The sequence below is a fragment of the Rhinatrema bivittatum genome, chromosome 10 (genome assembly GCF_901001135.1).
Source record: "Rhinatrema bivittatum chromosome 10, aRhiBiv1.1, whole genome shotgun sequence".
In the NCBI taxonomy this organism is placed as follows: Eukaryota; Metazoa; Chordata; class Amphibia; order Gymnophiona; family Rhinatrematidae; genus Rhinatrema; species Rhinatrema bivittatum.
This window is the reverse complement of record NC_042624.1, coordinates 27,481,347-27,503,852: the sequence shown is the minus strand read 5'-3', so window position 1 is coordinate 27,503,852 and position 22,506 is coordinate 27,481,347. Positions and strand designations below refer to the sequence as shown.

The 22,506-nt window shown below is 44.2% G+C and overlaps 1 protein-coding gene and 1 long non-coding RNA gene across 8 annotated transcripts in view; one reads left to right on the top strand and one right to left on the bottom strand.

The window, feature by feature from the left end:
* Positions 1-22,506, bottom strand: part of DNM3 (dynamin 3) — a 694,116-nt gene that overhangs the window by 40,413 nt on the left and 631,197 nt on the right. For 4 of the 7 annotated variants that reach the window (XM_029617605.1, XM_029617606.1, XM_029617601.1 and 1 more), the window contains one exon: positions 6,471-6,710. In XM_029617605.1, coding sequence (XP_029473465.1) covers positions 6,471-6,710 — 240 coding nt within the window. Of the gene's footprint in view, positions 1-6,470; positions 6,711-22,506 lie in introns of those variants that run through there. The other 3 variants (XM_029617602.1, XM_029617604.1, XM_029617607.1) reach the window with 2 other exon arrangements.
* LOC115099772 lies at positions 795-22,155 on the top strand. Its single transcript, XR_003858880.1, has 3 exons — positions 795-975; positions 6,033-6,334; positions 21,834-22,155. It is a non-coding gene; the product is annotated as an uncharacterized LOC115099772 (long non-coding RNA).

Here is a 22,506-nt window from a genome sequence, read left to right as displayed (position 1 = left end):
AGATTCAGTAAAGCATAAACGTTTGAGGACAGGAGGCCACTTTGTCAGATACATTTAATAAAGCTGAGGAAGTGGATTCTTGTGCTGGAAAGCCTCAATAAATCTGTCAGTCTATAGGGGAAGACTCGCCTTTGTGTTGCACTTGTGTGCTACTGCTTGGAGCTCCTGGTAGGATCTGTTAAGAACCAGGGTTTTCACTCTCTTCATCGCTAGACAGCTCCGGATAACTTGCTATCAGGGAATGAACTGATGCCATTACACAGCACTTCTCCTTCTGTCAGACCTCAGCTCTGCCTTCCTTTGGGTTTTTTTTATTTCACAGTAATTGAATATTAAACAAAACAGATTATAAAAAATAAAATCTAAGAACTTGGCTAGAAAGGATACCATTGCAAGGTTCACTAATATTCATTAGTGTTAAGGTCACAGACATCCTTAGACAATGCCAGAAGGGACCCCAAGTGAGCCTGGAACTTGTAACTTGTAACAGTTGTCAGCCTCAGAAATGTATTTCCTGTCTTTTGCCTGACAATTATAGTTTAACTAATTTTATTTTTGCTGGTTTAATAAGCCATTCTCTCACTTGATGTAAAACAGCAAATGTAAAGAGTAAGCTGGGTCAGCCACACGCATCCAGCCTGACGGGAGAGCTGAGCTCTGGCACAGGGACGCCCGTCACTTTCCCTTTTAAGCACATTCTGGCTCCCAGGATTCCAGAGTTCCAGGAGGATCTCCCCAGTCACCTTTGGCACTTTGCGTACATTACTCCTGCCTCTCTAAGGTTGCTGCTGGGCTCAGGATGAAGCCCTGGAAAATCAGGAGACACCGCCCAAGGAGCTGCTGTTACATTCTGCCAGCAAAAAGCACGGAGGAAACCACCGAGAGGACCATACTGCGTTTTAAATTCACTAACTGCAACTTAAAAAAATGAAGACACCTTGAACGCAAGAGGATTTGAATGATCACGAAGCTCAGGTAAAGTAGAAGAGAGAGAGAAGCAGGGACTCGCACTCTCCCACTCCAGGTTTTTGATGTTTTCATCATGCATTTTGTCAAGGATCATGAACTTGGACAATGATCTGCCGCCTTCTCACTTGTCGGTGCAGCTCATTTCTCTTTGCTTGCAAACAAAAGCTGGGGTCAGGCAGATGGCTTCATGGCTGGGCGACCTGTAGAAGCAGTGCTCAGAGTACAGTGGGTGCTGCTGCTCCACTCTATCGGCTACTGCTTCTCTTTGGGTAGTTGGGCTAGATGAGCCGTTTGTTTGTAGGGGGTGGGGATCATCATATTTAGGATTCCTGTACAGCAGGGTTCCCAAATGTTTCAAGCGAAGGGTCACATTTGATATTTTAAATTACCAAGGGGCCGATGCAATACAGCGAGCTCAGCCTAACGCACAAGTTGAGCGTGGTTGGACACGCGTTATGGACGCACTAGAATAACTCCCGATGCAATAATGGGATTAGCGCGTGGAGCTAAAAGAGCTCATCACATGTAAATGTCATGTTAATGAGGCTATTAGCTAGTACACCTGATGCAAAAAAATCACCGTGCGCCGGATGCGCATGATTTAACCCTCAAAAATGAATGCTAGCCCTGGAGCTGGCATTAAAGTCTTGAAGCTCCCCAAACTATCAAGAGAAAAGCAGAAAATACTGCTTTTCTGTGGTTCTTCGGACTTAATATCGTTGCAGTACTAAATAGGAGGAATCACAGAAGGCAGCAACATGAAAAAAAAAGTCTTGCCTGAGGTCAGGTTAGGAAAAAAGACGCTCAGTTTCCCAGCGTCCTGTGGGCGCCCAATGCCAAGGACGTGCCAGGCACGCACATCCTTTTTAACCCAGCTCTTCATTTGCACTTCGCGTTGCGTGCCCATTGGGCATCCAGTTTGAATGCCCATTTGTAGTCCGGCCATACTGCATCGGCCTGCAAGAGGGCGAAGTCTGACCCTGGGGAACAAAGTAACAGAGTAAATGATGGCAGAAAAAGATGTTTATGGTTGTAACTGCCGCTCTGTGCAGGTTACCCCCATGTATCTGCCACTCCATCATCATCATCAGTATATTATAACCTTTCGTTGCTCCATATTTGGCCCTAGGCACCAATCTATCTAAAGCTGTCTTTTTTTATTTATTTGCTTAGAAGATTTAGCCTCTCTTCGATATGCGGCTCAAACTCTGCTGTAAAACTGAAGGTTTTAGACATATACGAGACTACATGAAATGACAAAACGGTTATACTGTAATGAAGGCCTACCAAATGAGAAACTCAGAATATGCATTGCCACGTGTTAAACCCAGAGGCTGGGTGAGGCATTGGAAGTGGAGGGATTTAGGATGTCTCCTCTAACACGCGCATGAAGACCGAGCAAAATGTAAAAAGTAAATAAAGAAATACATTATCGCAAATGTTTGCTCAGGCCAAGTAAGCTGGAAAGCTGAAGGGTTCCATAGGTCTCCCTAACAATCCGAGTTAGGAATAACAACATTTTTAGGATGTTGGCAACTCCAAGCACCCTCTCTGTTCCCTAGCGAGTGGAGGGTGGGTGAGTGGCAGGGTGGTGCATTTGTACATGTAGCACACTTCCCTCCCCATCTCCCTCGCTTCCTTTCACCCCCCTCTCACATTCTCCTTTTCTTTTGCTGGAAGCACTGCAGCGTTTGCCATGCCTGGGCACGACCTTATCTTTTGCCGACGGGCGTTGGGAGCCCCCATTGGCCCTGCAGCATTTCCTGCACTCATGGGGGGTCCTCTTCTTTTGCTGGCAGGGGCTCGGACCCCTGCTGGTATTGCAGCATTCGCCACGCTGCTGCCCCCACGCCATGTGGGCCACAAAATAAAAAGTAAACCTTGCTCCGGGCCAATCCAGCTGCAAGCAGAGAAAGTTTGGCAGACTAAAGAAACCTGCTCTGCAGGCCGGATCTGGCCCATGATTTGGGGACCCCCCTTCTGTTCAGTCTGGTTTACAGCCTGTGGAAAGGTGTTAGCATCTCAAAAGGAGAAAAATACGACTGCCGCACAAAGTTCCTAGGGTTGCAGATTCTTAAGGGAAAAAACCCTTCCCCATCAAAATAGAAACTTCATGCTTGAGCTTTTATCTGCATCAATTAATTGGGGAGATCGCCTTGGACTGAATGCATCAAAATACTGAGGAGACTCTACTACTACCTTCTATGGTTCCCCTACACTGTCTAGTTTTCCAGTTAATGTTTGCTGGCAGTTAATAATCAAACTTGCTGACCATCTGAATTTGAATTAAATTTAAAAAGTAAATGATTATGAAGATGTGGTACATCTCTGTAAGGGCGCCATCTTGGTAACAACTGCAGTTTTCCTTCTTTCTTAATGATCTGTTTCATGAAATCCTAAATCTTTACAGAGCTAAAATAAAAAAAAACCTTTTGCAAAAAGCTGGTGCCATTTAAAGGTCAACGCAGTGAGTACATGTACAGCTGTGTTTCTCAGCAACGGCATTACCTAGATACCGCTGCAGCCTTTCCACACAGAGGAAATGCTCGGGCTGTTCTGGCATCAGGAGAGGTGTTCTTCATCCTAAGCACTTCGCCATCCTCTCGGTCATGAAGGGTGGGTTTGTGCAGCTCTGGCAGACAGGCCCGCCCCCATCCATGCAACACATACAAACAAGTCAAGGCATCGCAGCAGGAAAAGCCATTCCCAAGCAGCAGTCATAACAAAACGCAGAAGCCTTTGATTTAACGTTAATACGCTCGGGAAGCAGAGAGTGCACTTCTGCCTTTTTTTTCCCCTCAAAACCAAATGAATGTTGAGCAGGCAGCTCTTGGGAGCTTTACAGAAAAGTCTGCAGGACTCTAAAGAAAAGAGGTTTGAAGAAGCTCTCGCCTCTCACTTTAAGAAAGGAGAGGGAACATTCCAGCATGCAAGCTGCCCAGATGGTTAACTTGGGGCTCTATTGATGAAGGCTCATGTAATACTGGCACGTTATACGCCAATCAAAAAGGCCAGTACAGGCTCTTCTGGTGAATTAAGTCCTAATACCTGGTCTATATGTGCCAGAAGAAAAGGCAGAATCAGTTCTCAAGAAAGAGAAAACCTTTTCATTCTGTAAAACCACTTGTAGCACTTCAACTTCTCACTCTCCTTAGCCCTCAATGTGCTTCTTCAGGAGTGTAGAGCTTTGACTTAAATCTGAAGAGAACATGAAAATAGCATTTGAGTCGGACTCTCTGAACCCCAAGGGACTTCTTGAGAACTAAGAGTACAGCATCGTGGGTGTACTGAATAAGGTCAACATGAATAATTATTTTCAGAGCCAATGTTTTCATGATCTACCCATCACTATCAAAATAAAACCTTCTGATGGGTGGAAAGGCCTGCTTTACGATCTCTAGGTCATGCTACATCTGCTCAGTTTGCCATTTAAAAATCCATTTTGGCCACTGTCCTATGGCTCCATGGCAATGGTTTGGAAGCTCAAGGTGTCATCAGCTGATCTGCCATGAGCAGAGACAAAATGGCACCCAGGGCAAAGGCTGCGTTTGCTTCCCTTCCCTTTTGGGCTTGCTTGCTCACAGATTGATTCAAAAGGGCAGCCTGACACCCCTCTCTGGCTTGGTGCCCAGGCTGGTTGCCCTGCTTGCCCACCCTTGTATCACAGCTGCTTGAGAAGTCATTTGCTCTAAGCGGTAACAACTTATGAAAAGAAAAATCAAATTAGAGTCATTCTGGAGTCAGAGGTGGTCTCAACGTAACAGAATGATGCTTAAGGATACAGAACTGTAAAGGTTAAGTACAGAGCCATCATTATTCTGTTTTTAGAGATTAACTGGATTGTAAAGGCTTTTTGTTTGAAAGTACTTTTCTGCTTCTTTTCACAAAGCCTTTTCTATCCTGAGAGAATTCTGAATCAAAACGATTAAAAATGGCTGTTCCCAGGGTGCAGGCTCCTCCGTGCCTGTGACACGTATCACTCTGAGCCCATCACAGAGGACACAAACAATACACTCATTAATTCAGGGAAAAGGTTTCATCAAGAGCTCAGAGTGTGGTCATCTCATCTCAATTTCTGCAAGGTAAGACACATTCTCAGCCTAGGTTTGCCCATCTCCTGCCCTATGAAAACAAAATCCAGAGATCAGGAAAAGTCGCAAGCTCTCAGGGTGCACAGTGCAATTCTTTCCATGGACTCTCACTGTTAGCTCTTCTGGAGACTTAGTTTATGCTTAAAGGTGCCCTTATGCCATACCCAAAGGAAGAAGGGACGTTTATAAGCCACAAAAACACATTATCGACATATTTTTACTGAATTTCACATAACAAAATCTGCCTCTTCCCTGGCAGTTAACAGGAATATTTACATTGCTAAGAAACAATCCCATCACATCAACTGATTGTTGCACTGTGGTTTTATAATTCTTGGACTGGTTGAAGATGTCATCCGCTTAGAGAAGAATGGGTGCCTCGCGCAGAAAGGAGCTCATTTTTCTTTCAACCTGGGAAGGGTCAGGCGACCTCACATACAAGCTGGGTCTCCCTGAAGCCGCTGCACAGGAGGAGGAATCTGTACAAAGCACACATGCAGCCATTTCCTTCCACTGCAGGGTGCGGGCCTGCATCATCTGAAGCTTTAGCGAAGGCTGTATGGGCTGGCTGGCCACAGTGTGAAAGCCTTTTCTAATTAAGCTTCTTCAGTCAAACTTTAAAAAAGAAAAGACCCCCTAGAACTGCTACACGTTTAGCCCAGTTAAGGTGCCAGGATACCTGTGGATCTAGTTCCTAAATAATTGGGGATGAGACGCCCTGTTTCAAACTTTTTAGAATCCACGCCATGTTCCCCCAGCACACAGTACAAACCAACTCCATATCTGGGATGTTTTAAAGGGCTCTGGAGCAATGGAGGAAGGTGATTTAGTTAAGCTTGGCTTGCAAAGAGAAATCTTCAACTGCTTTGAATCACCATATGGAAAAGGCATGGGGGTTGTGTATAGGTGATTTGGACTTAATTAAATCTCATTCCCTCGTAGCTTTTTAAATACAATGACTTCTTTCACCAGAAAGGCAGCTCCTCGCCAGCAAACATAACAATGAATGGTTTCCAGAGGTTCTGCCTGAGAGATGGGGAATACTACAAGGACCATCACCTAGACACCCACGCGTTTGCTGCCTCTCTTTGTGCTAGAGGCCCTCACACGAGCTCACAGCAGCAGACTGGAGAAGGCAAGCCCAGAGAAAAGCAAAGGAAGGATATTCAGGGCTGCTGATCTGTAAAGGGTCTCTCAATCCATACAACAGACCAAAATAACAGCCATGGCGATGGGAAATGTCTGCTCAGTTCTGTATAACTGGACATCAAGAGGTTAGTAAGATAAACGTTTTATTTTCCAGTTTAGGTTTTTTTCCCCCTTAGTGTGTGCAAATTAATAGAGCTGGTGAACTCCCTTCAGTCTGAAGAGCACCATAGCCAGCAGTGTCACTCTCTCTCAGCTCCTTACCTTGGGACACTGGGAGGAGCTCGTGCTGGCCGGGACGGCACTTGCGGAGGGGCCATGAATGCATCACTGTTACTGGGGAAAGGAGGTAAAGGGCCTGGACGGCATGGGATTGGAGGAGCCCCTGCATGAGGGCCTGCAGACAGGATTCCAGGAGCGGGTCCTCTGCCAGGTAATGGTCTGGTTGGAGGAGCAGATAACGGTGGCCTCCGTGGAGTCGAAGGGCTTGGAGGGGGCGATCTGCTATAAACAATAAAAAAAAATAAAGAAGATTAATTAATAGGAATGCTTCAAAGAAAACTTTGTATCTGACACTGTAGTTTTTATTAATGTGTTGGCAAAACGTTTAATTTTCCCCTCTTTACTCATTTTGCCTCAGACTCACTAGTAGCATTCCTTCTGACTGAGGGAGAAAATCCAAACTCTTAATAGACCTCAAGCTTTAAAGGGATACCACCAGCTTCATAACAGAAGAATGGATTATATGTTTACAATCACAGAGCAGCAGCCACAACAGGCAAGGTGAAGCAGCAGAGACTTTGTTGCAGCCTATGAGGAACTGGGTCAGCATCATGACTCCATCATGTTGTTTCACTTTGTATATCTTTCTTATAACCCCACAAAAAGAAAAGCAAGTGAAAAATGATAGTTGAGCTTTAGTATAACATAGTAGCAAACCTGTTACCTATTAATTTTATTGGGAGAGTCCATTAGGATTTAGTATCATCCACTTACCCTCTCTCTTCTCTAGAGACTCTAGGTTTAGAAACACTGGGTTTCTGGGAGACTTCCCAGCTTCTTTGGACTCCACAATCATTTTAACCAATAGCACCAAGTCAGTGGCAAATGAATTACAGAGGGGCCAGAGAAGCTTCAGTACCCTTACCTTTTTAATGAGAAATTTAGTCTTACCTGTTAATTTCCTTTCATTGACTCCTGCTAGACCAGTCCAGACGCCTTGGAATACATCATCTTGTCAGCAGATGGAGACAGAGAGCACAACTTTTCCAGTGACATCACCACTGCTATTAATTTATTTATTTATTTTATTTAAGGCTTTTATATACCGACTTTCTTGATACAAATCAAATCAACTCGGTTTACATCGAACTAAGCATAACTATAACCAACCAATTAACAAGTGCCAATTTAGAGGAGCATAAAGTTACATTATAACAAGGATGCCTTAACTGGGAGAAGGAAAAAAAGAGGGGGAGAATGAAGATAAATTACTATATACAATAAAATATGTGAGGGAGGCAAGGAGCCGACCTCATGATTAGCATTTATTTACATAAGCAGTATGATAGTTCTAAATCAGGCTGTTGGGCTAGTGGTGGGGAAGGCTCTGCAGAATAGCCATGTCTTTAATTTCTTTTTGAAAGTTAGTAGACAAGTTTCCTGCCTGAGGTCTGGAGGCATGGCGTTCCAGATGGAGGGCCCTGTGATAGAAAAGGTCCTGTCTCTGATATTTGAATGGTGTACAATTTTGATTGGTGGAACGTGTAAGGATCCCTTGTAGGCATCTCTTAAGGGTCTGGTCGTCGAGTGCAGTTTGAGAGGGTGTGAAAGATCTAATAGGGTCTGATGGTGTATATTTTTGTGGATAATTGTCAGGGATTTATGAAGGATCCTGAAGTTTACTGGGAGCCAGTGAAGATCTTTTAGAATGGGTGAGATATGCGCTCTCCGATTAGTGTTTGTTAAAAATCTTGCCGCTGCATTTTGGAGCATCTGGAGCGGTTTTATAGTAGAAGCCGGTAGACCTTGCAAGGTGGAATTGCAGTAGTCTATTTTGGAGAAAAGAATGGCTTGAAGGACAGATCTGAAATCATGGTGGAATAGGAGCGGTTTGAGATTTTTGAGTACTTGTAGCTTGTAGAAGCACTCCCTTGTGGTATGTTTTATAGATTGCTTTAAGTTCAGGTGACTATCTATTATGACTCCAAGATCTCGGGCGTGGGATATTTGTATGTTAGGATGCAGTTGATTATGAAAGGGACTGCCTTCTGGGGTGATTAGCAATAGTTCAGTCTTGGAAGTGTTGAGTACCAGGTTAATGCTTGAAAGGTGATGGTTGATTGTTTGTAAATGAGAGTTCCATAGTTTGAGTGTTGAGTCCAGTGACTTGGATATGGGAATTAAAATTTGTACATCGTCGGCATATATATAGAACTTAAGTTTTAGATTTGAGAGAACATGGCAGAGAGGGAGTATGTAGATGTTAAACAGGGTGGGCGATAAGGAGGAGCCCTGGGGAACTCCAAATGGGGCATTAGTGTGTGAGGATTCCTTGTTGTTGATTTTAACCTTATAGCCTCTGTTGCTAAGGAAGGTGTCGAACCATCTAAGGGCTGATCCTGCAATACCTATATCTGATAGCCGGTTTAGTAGGGTATTATGATTTACAGTATCGAAAGCTGCAGAGATGTCAAGAAGGACTAGGAGGAATGATTGTCCTTTGTCAAAACCGATATAAATTTGATCAAGGAGTGAGATGAGCAAGGTTTCGGTATTGTGTTCTTTTCGGAAACCGTATTGTGATGGGTGCAGAATATTATGGTCCTCCAGGTAATCTGAAAGCTGCTTATTTACAATTTTCTCAATGATCTTGGCTACAAACGAGAGATTTGAAATGGGGCGGTAGTTGTTGAGGTCGTCCGGATCCAGATTCGGTTTTTTGAGTATGGGTTTAAGGCTGGCCGATTTAAGAGCGTCTGGGAATATTCCTTATGAGAGGGAACAGTTGATAATATCAGCTAGATATTTGGAGATGTATTCTGGTATGAGAATCAGAAATTTGGAGGGGATTTGGTCTAGAGGATGGGTCGAAGGTTTCATTCTTTTTATTAATAATGGTACAGCAGTCATTTGCCAGTATCCTTATGACAAAACAGCAGAGTATAAAACCCTCCTAAAAACTATCAAAATACTATAATAAAATAATAACAATAGGAGAGAACCCTCCAAGATATCCCCCTTTCAGCATTTCACCAAGTCTAGCAGGGGAAATGAGGAACAAGAACAACAGACTCAGAGAAGCCTTGGGTTCACCCAAAGAAGGAGCAGGAGAGAAAGCATGTTTGCTTACCTTTAAACAGGGTTCTCCACAGACAGCAGGAATGGAGGAGTAGCCAAGTGGTTAGAGCAGCAGGCCATGAGCCAGGAGACCAGGCTTCAAGATCCACTGTCGCTCCTTGTGACCTTGGGAAAGTCACTTTACCTGTAGGATCTTTTGGTTGAGGACTTTCTAGCAAAAATAGTACATTCTCCACCTCCTTTGATAGAAGCAAGCTGGAGAATTCTGCACATTTAACATCCATGCCATGAGGGACAAGGATGGAAAGTTGTGGTGGCAGAACCTGCCATCTTCCTATGTGTTGATAGTCAGAGATATATCCAACATAATCAGAGACTGAACTGATAGATATATAAGTTATAGAAATCATACTTGCCATGACCAGGCTGCTGCAATGAGGAATATCCTTACCTTGTCCCAAAGGACCTTTTGGACAGTCCTGGCAATTAGAGGAATTAGTGGATATGCATAGAGTAGACCAATGTACTAGTTTAGCAGAAGTGTTAAGAGTTGATCTGTAGCTGCTCAGATGCATGAAGCAGAATGTTCTGACCTTCCTGTTGATTAATATTAGAGGTGAGAAGGTTGATCACTGGTCTTCCCTAGTGACTGAACATGTCATCCATGACCACTTTTGCAGCTGCAACATTCTGCTGAGGTGGTCTGCCAACTTATTCTGGATTCCAGAAGATAGGTTGCTTAGAGATGGGCATTAGGATGTCCTATCCATGACCAGATTTGGATGGCCTCCTGGCAGAGGGTCTAAGAGCCCGTACCTTCCTGTTCGTTTATAAAAACATTGTCACTTGATTTTTCAACTGGATTAAGATGATCTTTCCTGAGAGGTGACAGAGTACAGCGAATGGGTCACAGCCCCATGTGTTTGATTTGCATACGATTCTCTGCTGGGGACCACAATCCTTGGGTCCATGTTACACCAATGTGTAAACCCCCACCCCCCCCCACCCCCCATGCCTTGGTGGAGGTATCAGTAGACAGAGTTACTTGATGCATTGGGACTTCTAGCACGAAACTCACCTTTAGAACTTCCGGATTAATCCACCTACTGACGGGATGCTCTCATCCCAGAGGTCACAGAGATTTGGTGGGATAAAGACTGATAGAGCTGATCCCATTGGATTTGGAGCCCCCACTGAATGCCCCACCTGTGCAGACAAATGATGTATTATTGCATAGCAGCTGCCATGTGATGAGAAGGACCAGGATCAATCTTGTGAATGCTTGGTGCTATTGAAGGATGGCCATTACTAGGCTCATCAGCAATGCAGCCCTTTTGACAGGAAATAACACTTTCACCTGATTCAAGTCTATCCAAGCTCTTATGAACTGAATTATTTGAGCCAGAATTGACTTGACAAAGTTGACTAAGAAGCTCAAAGACTGAAGCAGTTATATGGACTTTGAGGGACTTCAGAACTCCTGATGGAGATGGACCTGTCACAATCAATCATCCAGGTATGGGATGTTGCAGGCTCCCTGCAGATGAAGTTATGCTAACACTACCTCAAGATATTTCGTGAACACTCTTGGAGCCGCCAAGAGGCCAAAGGGGAGCATCATGTATTGGTAGTGCGCATCCTTCACCACAAATCTTAGGAATTTCTGATGGGTGGGATGAATGAAAATATGTACATAAGTGCCTTTCAGATCCAGTGCTCACAACCAATCTTTTGGTTGAATAAAAGGGAGAATCCTCTGGAGCAAATTCATTTTGAACCTCTTCTCCACTAGCAATTTGTTCAGTATTCACAAGTCCAGTATAGACCTTAATCCCCATGACTTTTTGGAGATTAGGAAGTACTGGGAAAAGAATTCCTGGCCACACTCCTTCTGGGAAGGATTTGACCACCTTCTGAAAGAGTAGAAAGAGAGAGGTTTGAGTTGAAGATTGAATTCTGTTAGGTTGAAAGGCAAGACAAGAGATAGCCATTCTCAATTTTCTGGACCCACTAGTCATTGGGGATTCTGAACCATTACGGAAGAAAAGAATGAATCCTTTTCCTCACCAGAAGAGATGGAGAGACAGGTCTCAGATTTGTCAAAAACTAGTGCCTGGCTTAGGCTGCCTCTGCTGCTGAAGCTTGAGCAGGCAGCTGCTGCAGCTAAAGAGTGGGAGGAGCTTGATGATGCTGAAAACAGCAGAAGGGATGTTTTTGGAAGAACAGGTGCTTGTAAGAGATATTCTAGCTTCAGGCAGGATCTGGTTAGTCCCCCACCTCAGCTGATAACGACAGTAGTATAGATTGATGCTCCTTAATCAGCCACCATCTCATTAACCATATCACTGAATAAGTTGTCCCCTATACAAGGTACATCTATGTGACAAGCATGCATATCCTCTGTGAGACCACTTGCCCATAACCACATGATCCTTCGGGCCATCTTATAAGCAGCCTAAGTCCTAGCTGCAGTATCAAAAGCTTTATATATAAGAATATAAGATTTCCCATACTGGTTCAGGCCAAATGCTTATTAAGCCCAGCAGCCTGTTTCCAACAGTGGCCAATCCAGGTCACAAGAACCTGCAGAATCAAAAAAGGTAAATAGATTCCATGCTGCTTATACCAGGAATGAGCAGTGGGTTTCCACAAGTCCAACTTAATAAAGGTGGATAATAATAGATAAAAGAACTTCTTACATTCCTCCACGTCTTCTACTGCTCAATGGAAGTCCACCTGCTCTAGGTCTGACAATTCAGTCTATGGGTTTTAGCTTCTGAACACATTTGTGTATATATTAGAACACAACAACATAAGAAGTTGTCATACTGGGTCAGACAGAGGGTCCATCAAGCCCAGCATCCTCTTTCCAATAGTGGCCATTCCAGGATACAAGTACCTGGGAAGCACCCAAACACTAAATAGATCCCATGCTATGAATGCCGGTAATAAGTAGTGGCTATTCCCTAAGTAAACTTGATTAATAGCAGTTAATTAACTTCTCCGCCAGGAACTTGTCCAAACTTTTTTAAAACTCATTTACATTAACTGCCTTTAACACATCCTCTGGCAATGAATTCCTGAGCTCAATTGTGCACTGAGTGAAAAAGAATTCTTTCCAATTTTTTTTTTTTTAATGTTACTTGTTAACTTCATGGAATGCCTCCTAGTCCTTGTATTATCTGAAAGAGTAAATAACCCATTCACATTTACTCATTTTAGTCCTCACATGATTTTAAACACCTCTATCATAACTCTTCTCAGCCGTCTCTTCTCCAAGCTGAAAAGTCCTAACCTCTTCAGCCTTTCCTCATAGGGGAGCTGTTCCATCCCCTTTATCATTTTCGTTGCCCTTCTCTGTACCTTCTCCATCGCAATTATATCTTTTTTGAGATGTGGCGACCAGAATTGTACACAGTATTCAAGGTGCGGTCTCACCATGGAGCGATACAGAGGCATTATGACATTTTCTGTTTTATTCACCATTCCCTTCCTAATAATTCCTAACATTCTGTCTGCTTTTTTGACTGCTGCAGCACACTGAGCTGACGATTTTAAAGTATTATCCACTATGATGCCTAGATCTTTCTTGGGTTGTAGCACCTAATATGGAACCTAACATCGTGTAACTACAGCAAGGGTTATTTTTCCCTATATGCATCACCTTGCACTTGTCCACATTAAATTTCATCTGCCATTTGGATGCTCAATTTTCAAGTCTTGCAAGGTCCTCCCGCAATGTATCACAATCCGCTTGTGATTTAACTACTCTGAATAATTTTGTGTTACCTGCAAATTTGATAACCTCACTAGTCGTATTCCTTTCCAGGTCATTTATATATATATTGAAAAGCACCGGTCCAAGTACAGATCCCTGAGGCACTCCACTGTTTACCCTTTTCCACTGAGAAAATTGACCATTTAATCCTACTCTCTGTTTCCTATCTTTTACCAGTTTGCAATCCCCAAAAAGATATTGCCTCCTATCCCATGACTTTTTAATTTTCATACAAGCCTCTCAGGAGGAACTCTTCAAAAGTCTTTTGAAATTCCAATACATCTACCAGCTCATCTTTATCCACATGTTTATTTACCTCTTAAAAAATGTATTGGATTTGTGAGGCAAGACTTCCCTTCGCTAAATCCTTGCTGGTTGTGTCCCATTAAACCATGTCTATCTATATGTTTGGTGATTTTGTTCTTTTAAATAGTTTCCACGATTTTTTCCAGCACTGAAGTTTCCCGGATCACCCCGGAGCTCTATTTAAATATCGGGGTTACAATGGGCTACCCTCCAGTCTTTAGGTAATATGGATGATTTTAATGATAGGTTTCAATTACTAATAATAGGTCTAAATTTCATTTTTGAATTCTTTCAGAATCTACGGGTGTTTACCATCTGGTCCAGGTGATTTGCTATTCTTCAGTTTGTCAATCTGGCCTACTACATCTTCCAGGTTCACCGAGATTTGGTTCAATTCATCTGAATCACCACCCTTAAAAACAGTCTCTGGAATAGGTATTTCCCCAACATCCTCATTAGTAAACACTGAAGCAAAGAATTAATTTACTCATTGTGCAATGGCCTTATCTTCCCTAAATGTCCCTTTAACCCCTTGATCATCTAACAGTACAACAGACTCCCTTGCAGGCGTCCAGCTTCAGATATATTTAAAAAAGTTTTTATTATGAGATTTTGCCTCTATGGCCAACTTCTTTTCAAATTTTCTCTTAGTCTGCATTATCTATTTTTACATTTAACTTGCCATTGCTTATGCTTTTTCCAACTGTCTTCAGATGGATCCTTCTTCCAATTTTTGAAAGAAGTTCTTTTGGCTAAAATGGCCTCATTCACCTCACCTTTTAACCATACTGGCAATCATTTGCCCTTCTTTTCAACTTTCTTAATGCGAGGAATACAACTGCTTCTAAGATGGCAATTTTAAACAATGTCCATGCCTGTTGTATACTCTTTTAACCTTTGTAGCTGCATCTTTCAGTTTTTTTCTATTTTCCTCATTTTATCAGTTTCCCTTTGTAAAGTTTAGTGCTAGAGCTGTGGATTTACTTATTATCTCCCCTTCCAGTCATTAATTCAAATTTGATCCTGATATAATCACTATTGCCAAGTGGCCCTCACCACTATTACCTCACACAAAATTCTGCATTCCACTAAGAATTAGATTTAAAATAGCTCCCTCTTTCATCAGTTTCTGAAACAATTGCTCCATGAAGCAGTCATGTATTCCATCCAGGAACTTTACCTCTCTACCTTGTCCTGATATTACATTTACCCAGTCAATACTGGGGGAATTGAAGTCTCCCATTATTACTGCACTGCCAGATTAGTTAGCTTCCTTAATTTCTCGTAGCATTTCCTACTTTAGGGATGGCATCTTCAGTTGTAAGTTCTTGGTGCTGAGCCAAACTAGACTTCCTATGCAGATTTGAGGGGCTGGGCAACATTTTTTTTATCAACTTGTTTTTTAGAATCTTCTGCTGCTTGGTCTAGAAGAAGGTGTGTCCTTTGCCACAGTTCCTGACGTTCCTGTCCCATCAGATTAGCTGCTGAGATGGGGCAGGAACAGGTGTAGGTATATGTGGAGGGTGCCCAAAGATGATGTAGAAGGGCGATGATCCTTTGGAACTGTTCACATAATTATTATGGCCGAATTCAGCCTATGGAAGGAGAGAAGCCCAATTATATTGTTGTTGGTTCACGTAGGTACACATAAAAGCCTTGAGGCTTTTATTTACCTGCTCGGTGATAAGTTGAGGTCAAGTCCAATGGAATTTCAAACATTTTGCACAAGCCTTTCAAGTAACTGGCTGTGAACTGGATCCACTGGTCGGAGATGTGAAGAGAGAGTCTATGCAGATGGAAGATATATTGAGCAAACTGTTTTAGCCAATTCAGGAGCAGATGGGAGCATCAGAATGGGTTTGAAATTCATCCATCTTTGAAAATCTATCCACTACTACCCATATGGTGGTGTTGCTATCAGACAGAGGAAGGTCAGTGACAAAGTCAATGGCCACATGCGACCAAGGTTCCTTGGGGGCTGTGGCTGTAACAACCTCCAATCATGTACTCACAAACTTGTATTCATGGCACACGTAACACTTAATGTCAATCTTCATCTGAGAACACTAGTATTGTTGCACGATTATTTTCCAAGGTGCAAGTGATTCCAGGATGACCAGACAGGCTGGAGTCATGACCCTATTGAAGAACTTTGTAGGCAAACAGTTCTTTCAGTCTTCCCTGAAAGAACTGTGAATGCACCCACAAACACACTTTTAACAGGGTCGATGATGTGTTGAGGATCTTCTAGGGTTCCCTCAGTATCAAAAGAATGTGAAAGGGTATTGGCTCGATGGTTCTTCTCAGCAGGATGGTACTACAACTCAAAGTCAAAGTGATTAAAAAATATTTACCAGCAAGTTTTGTTAGGGTTTAATCTCTGAGCTTGCACTAAACTTTCAAGGTTTTTGTGATCTGTATAGATAGTTACAGAGTGCTTTGCTCCTTCCAGATGTCGCTATTCTTCCAAAGCTAGTTTGACTGCTAGTAACTCACAATCTCCGATGGTGTAGTTTTTCTCTGCCTGAGAGAATTTCCTTGAAAAGTAAAAGCAAGTCACGAGGGTACCATTCTGATTATGTTATAGGAGGACGGTGCCTACCCAGAGGGGTGGATGCATCTACCTCTAGAATGAATGGTTTGGATGGGTCTGGGTGATGCAGGCATGGATCAAGGGTAAACCTTTCCTTGCGATGCTTGAATAAAGGCTGGATAGTATTCTCAGTCCAGTTCTCAGTCCAGTCCAAGAACCTTTCTATTAGGGCTGTAAGTGAGGCTGCCAGGGAAGAGTAATCATGGATAAATTGCTGATAGTAATTTGTGAACCCCAGGAAGCACCTTGAGGCCCATGGGCCAGGGCCATCCAGTATGGCTTTTAGTTTATCGGGGCTATGATAAGAGATAATGTAACCCAAGAAGGAATGTTTCTCCTGCTCAAAAATACACTTTTCTAACTTGGCATAGGGGTAGTGCTTACAAAGCCTTTGGAGAAACTGCTTCACATGGCATTGCTTTCTGTCAAGAACTTCAAGAAAAATAGGATATCATCCAGGTAAACCTATCACATGGGAGTAGAGAAAGTCCTGAAAGATCTCATTTAACATAAATTGGAAGATTGCGGGGGCGCTGCACAATCCAAAGGGCATCAGTAGATATTCATATTGTCCATCATGGGTGTTGAAGGTGGTCTTCCATTCGTCACCCTCTTGGATTCTGATCAGGTTATTTGTCCCCAAACGTCCAGCTTGGTGAATATTTGCACATCTCAAAGAAGGTCAAAGAGCTCGGAGATCAAAGGAAGAGGGAAGCGATTCTTGTTGGTGATCGAGTTAAGACCATGATAATCAATGTAAGGGCCCAACGACCTGTCTTTCTTCCCTATGAAAAAGAAACAGACACCTGTAGTGAAGAAGGGGGCACATTAATCCTCTGTCCAGATTTTCTCTGATATACTTGGTCTTAGCTTCAGTTTCTGGTGCAGAAGGGATCGACTCTGCCTCTGGGCGGTACCTTCCCTGGTACCAAGTCAATAGCACAGTCATAGCAGTGGTGTGAAGACAGGACCTCCTCCTGCTATTTACTGAAGAATTTGCCGTAGACCAGACGACTCCGGGATGACTGTTCAAGCAAGGTGCAAGACAGGCGAGACCTTGGTGAGACATTGGTCATGGCAGCGAAGGCTCCACCTGGTGAGCTATAGGGTGCCCCAGTTGATGTGGGGTTGGTGCAACATGAGCCAGGGTAGCCCCAGAATGACCACATTGATTGCTTTGGGAAGAACATACAGGCTAATGTACTCTTGGTGCAAGAGGCCAGTCTGCATAATGAGTGAAACAGTAGCCTTTGTGATCTGCCCCAATAGGGATTCCCCATGAACAGATGAGATGGTGAAGGTGATGTCCAGTGAAATGGTTGAAATACTATACTGGTGTATCAACGAATCTTGGATGAAACTATCTCTGGCATCAGTATTTAGGAATGCTTGTACATCAACCTGGGTGTCCTTGTCTGTGAGACGTACTAGTACAAGGATTCGGGGAGAGGTGCAGATCTGATCTAGGGTGGCTTCTCCCACCAGACCTAAATCCTGGAGTTTCCCGGTTTGATCACGCAACGATTTGCAAAGTGTTTGGCTGCCCTTTCTGCTTCTTTTCAGAGGTCAACTTGATACAATCCACTTGTATGGGTTCCTTTCATGGGCTCGCTCCTAAAACCAGAGGTCTAGATGTTTGGCCAAGCTGATCAGGCCTTTCAGGGAGTCTGGTAGATTGCCTCTGCCAGCTTGTCTTTGATTCTTTCCAATAGCCCTTGATGAAAGATGGCGATTGGTCGCCCCACTGAAGCTTGGCTGTGAACATCTGAAAGTGAATGGCATAGTTACCTACAGTCCTGGAGCCTTGTACCTTGTCGGATCTGTAGTAGTTCAGGGGCCATGGAAGATGTCCATCCAGGCTCATCAAATATCAGGCAAAACTCCCTCAGGAAGTTGCCCAAGTTCCCCAGTAAGAGATAGTCATACTCCCTGAGCAGGGAGGCCCAGACTAGGGCAGAGCCTTCTAGAAGGGAGAGGATATAAGTGACTTTCACGAGGTCTGAGGAGAAGAGAGGTGCTTGCAATTCAAATTATATCCTGAATTGATTTAGGAAGCTTCAACACTTCATGAGATCCCCTCATACTGGGCTGGAGAAGTCAGATGGAGTGAGGCGGACTTGGACCAGACAAGAGGAGCCGCAACAGGTGCTGGGATCATGGAAGCCCCGGAGCGAGAAGCCAGACCTTTCATGAATTTAGTCAGATCCTGTAACTAATCCTGATACTGCTTCAACTGGAAGGCCAGTCCAGAGATGGCGGAGGCTTGAGACGAGTCCACCAAGCTCATGGCCTCAGAAATCTGTAAAGGATGGATTGGGTGTGAGCCCTTGGTGCTGTGGTGTAGTTGATGCAGCTTCGTGGACAGACCTATGCTGGTAGCTGGTGGACATGCCGTGTAGCAGGACAGACTGGAACTTCACCTATTCCAGTTGCATTCCCCGCAGGTTGAGCCCTTGGGTTCTGGCAGCCGGCAGGTCTTAGCTGGGTTTCTAGGGCAGTGGCTAGAGAGAGAGTCCAAAGGTATGCCGATGTTAGGGCTAGTAGTAGACAGATAGGAATGGAGACAGGACAAGGTCAGGGCAGATGGCAGTCAAGAGTGGTTAGTCCAGACAAAATGTCAAGTCCAAGCAGCAGGCAAAACATGGTTAGGACCAGTCAAGAGATCATAACCAGGGAGTCAGGCCAAGGGTGGCTGAAGACCCACTGAAGACACTGGATGAGATGGACAATGAAGGTTGGACAAGGCAGGCATGACTGGACAAGGCTGGAGAAGACAAGGCTGGATGAGGCAGGCAAAGCTGGACAAGGGTGGAGAAGAGACGGAAGGTAGGATGAAACAGATAAAGCTGAACAAGAGAAGAATGAGGCAGGGAAGGCATGCAAGGCTGGAGAACACAAGACAAGGCACGGGAAGATGACTGAAGAAACAGGAATTCAGGAATGCTGGTATCACGCACTACAAGGCAGAAGACCCATTACTGAGGCAGTTTTCCAGTAGGCCTTAAATACTGCGGGTCTGTGATTTTATCAAAGGGCGCCGTGGAGGCCTTTCCTATTGTGGCCCCTTTAAGAACTGGAGCGTGGTGCATGCATACACCTATGCGACCTAGGAGCAGTGCCAGCTGATGGCAGTGTCCTGGCAGCTTCCGAGTCGCAACGAAGGTTGGAATCAGCGCAGACATGGTGGTGTCGAAGGTGCTGAGTACAGTGGCTCGCGGTGCAGAGCTGCGAGCCGCGAATGCTAACATTGGGGAAGAGACGGCTGAGGGAGAATATGATAGAAGTCTATCAGATCATGAAAGGACTTGAACAGGTAAATGTGACTTGGTTATTTACTCTTTAAATAATACAAGGATTAGGAGGCACTCCATGAAGTTAGCAAGCAGCACAGTTAAAACAAATAGGAGCAAATTCTTTTTCACTCAACGCACATTTAATCTCTGGAATTCATTGCCGGAGGATGCGGTTAAGGCACTTAGTGTAGCTGGGTTTAAAAAAGGTTTGGATAAGTTCTTGGAAAAGTCCATGAACTGCTACTAATCAAATTGACTTGGAATAGCCACTGCTTATTACTAGCTTTAGTAGCATGGGATTTAATGTTTGGGTACTTGCCAGGTAATTGTAACCTGGATTGGTGTTATGACTGTCACTGCTCGACGTCTCCACTCTGTCCACCTTACCTTTTTTGCGACTCCTCCCGCGGCTGATGGACTTCTGGCTGCTGCAGCATCTGCCTGCCGTCTTCTCCAGCGTCCCCAGTCCGGCTTGGGCGCTGCATCCCGCCATGTTGTCCAGGTACCATAGGGCATGTGCGCTGCACAGCCCTGCTTCTTATTCTCTCTTTGGCGCGAACCTTAGGGGTAGCCCCCTGTAATGATGTCACGCATTCCGGATACAAAAGCCTACATTTGTTGCTAGCTAATCGAGTTAGCAAAGGAACTCCTTACGGATGGGATTCGCTCTCCGTACGTAGCTACTCTGTCTCTCCAACTTTTGGACTTTATGCTAACGGGGCACCTCAGGGGGCCTCTCTCATTTATTTCAGGTCACTATCAGGAACCGGTACTCGCTCCTCGAGGGCCCATGTTCTCTGACTCGCTGCCTGAACTTATCTCTTCTGCTTGGAAGAAACCGCTGCCTACATCATCAGTGAGTTACCAACTTTATTTCCTCAGAGCTGTTCCCTGGAACCAGGTACTCTCTCCTCAAGGACCTACCTCTATTCCAGCTTCTGTGTTACCTTCCGGGAGAAATCGCTGTGTGAGTAACTTTACCAACGAGATCTATACCAGAACTCTGTGTATGCTCCACTGTACTCACTATCTCAGTTTTCTCCACTACAGCACCGCCATAGAGGGAATCGCTGTTCCAGTATCCTGAGGAACCCTAGCCCAGCCGGGCTTCATCTCTACTCACTACTGTCACCTCTGGTGGCTTATCAACTCTGTCTAATAAAAGATATAACTCTGTGCTGTGTGTCCCAAAGCTGAGCCTGACCTTTGGCCCCTCATGGGACTTCCCCCAGTGGGCATGGTCAGCTGCCACAGTGTCCAAGGGTCCACCCAAAACCTTACAAACAATAACAATTGGCCGTTGTTGGAAACAGGATGCTGGGCTTGATGGACCCTTGGTCTCACCCAGTATAGTAACTTCTGTTCTTAAGGATTATCAGGAAAGGTTTGTCTTTTTGTCGATGATACCAAAATCTGCAACAGGGTAGACAGCCAGGAAGTGTGGAAAACAAGAGAAGGGATTCTACTTCAGCTTGAGAAATGGTCTACATTCTGGTAGCTAAGATTTATTGCAAAATAAAAAAAATGCAGAGTTATGCATTTAGGATGAAAAAAATAAGAGGAAGGTATAGTATTGGAGGTGAAATTCTTCTAAGCATGAAAGAAGAGTAGGATCTGAGGGTAATCGAATCTGATGACCTGAAGATGGCCAACAGTTGGATAAGGCAAAGGCATAAGCCAGAAAGATGCTTGGGTGCATATGGAGAGGAATGGTCAGCAAAAAAAAGGAGGTGATATTAGAAACATAGAAATGTGATGGCAGAAAAAGACCCTATGGCCCATCTAGTCTGCCCATCTGCCCAATTAATTTAGCATTATAATTCTCGTCACTTCCTTAGAGATACCCTGTATTTATCCCATGATTTCTTGAATTCAGATACTGTTTTTGCCTTCATCACTTACACTACGAGGTTGTTCCACACATCCATCACCCTCTCTGTAAATAAATATTTCCTAAGATTACTCCTGAGTGTACCCCCTTTCAACCTCATCTCATGACCCCTAGAGCCTCCTTTCCATTGAAAATGGCTCATCTCCTGTGCATGGAAACCTTTGAGATATCTGAATGGGACTTCCTATATTCTAATAAATATCAGGGTGTTAACTACGTGTTCACAGATCTTGCACAGTTGGATGGTTTTCTTTTAAATAGGCCTATTCCTGTGGCACTTAGGCTTAGAATCATCAAAATGTTATAAATAAAGCAGAAATATAGCATGGTAGCAGCTGTGATAAAAAAGTAGCTTGTTAAGGAAATAACCAATTTACCGCATCGCACAGCAAAGTTGCGCAACCCATGCAACGTTATCCCGTTGCGCATCATTTTATGTGTTGAAATGTTTTGTTTATATATTCAGGCTTCCTGCAGCTGCTTCTTTGAGGGTGTGTCAGGCGTTGGAGAGAGGAGAGGAGGTGAGTAGAGTTAGTAGTTGGAGGTGATAGGAAATATTTAGTAAGTTCTGAGTGCTGTGACTTTTGTTTAATGTTTCTCATCTATTTCCCTACACTATGCCTTTTGTTTTCTTTGTTGGAAAGAAAATTTTTGTTAGTGTGTCCAGTTTGTCTGTATGTCATTTTGCATGGAAGAGTGAGGAGGGGTGATAGTGTTGGTGCTGAGGAGTGGTGGTAGTGGTAAGGTAGTGAGGCGTGATGGTGAGGAGCTGGAGAGGATGGAGTGTGAGAAGCGTGGTGAGAGAGGAGGGGGAGGCGGGAGGAGAGGAGGAGTTGGGCAGGGAGGAGAGGAGAGGAGTAGGAATAGGTAAGGGGTAGAGATAGTAGGAGGGAAGGGTTAGAAGGAAGTGGGAGGGGGAAGGGAATAGGCAGGTGAGTGTGGCGAGAGGAAAACGGCAGGCTAGGGATAGACAGAGAGGGCAGAGGAGAGGGGAGTTTGCAGGACAGGTGGTTGGGGGGGGGGGGGAGAAGGGAGGGATCGGGGAGTAGGAGTGAGAATGAGGACAGTGATACCTTTTTGGAAGTGGCAACTAAATCATCTGGCAGCCAAGGTAGCAGGGTGGCCTTGTCTAAGGGCCT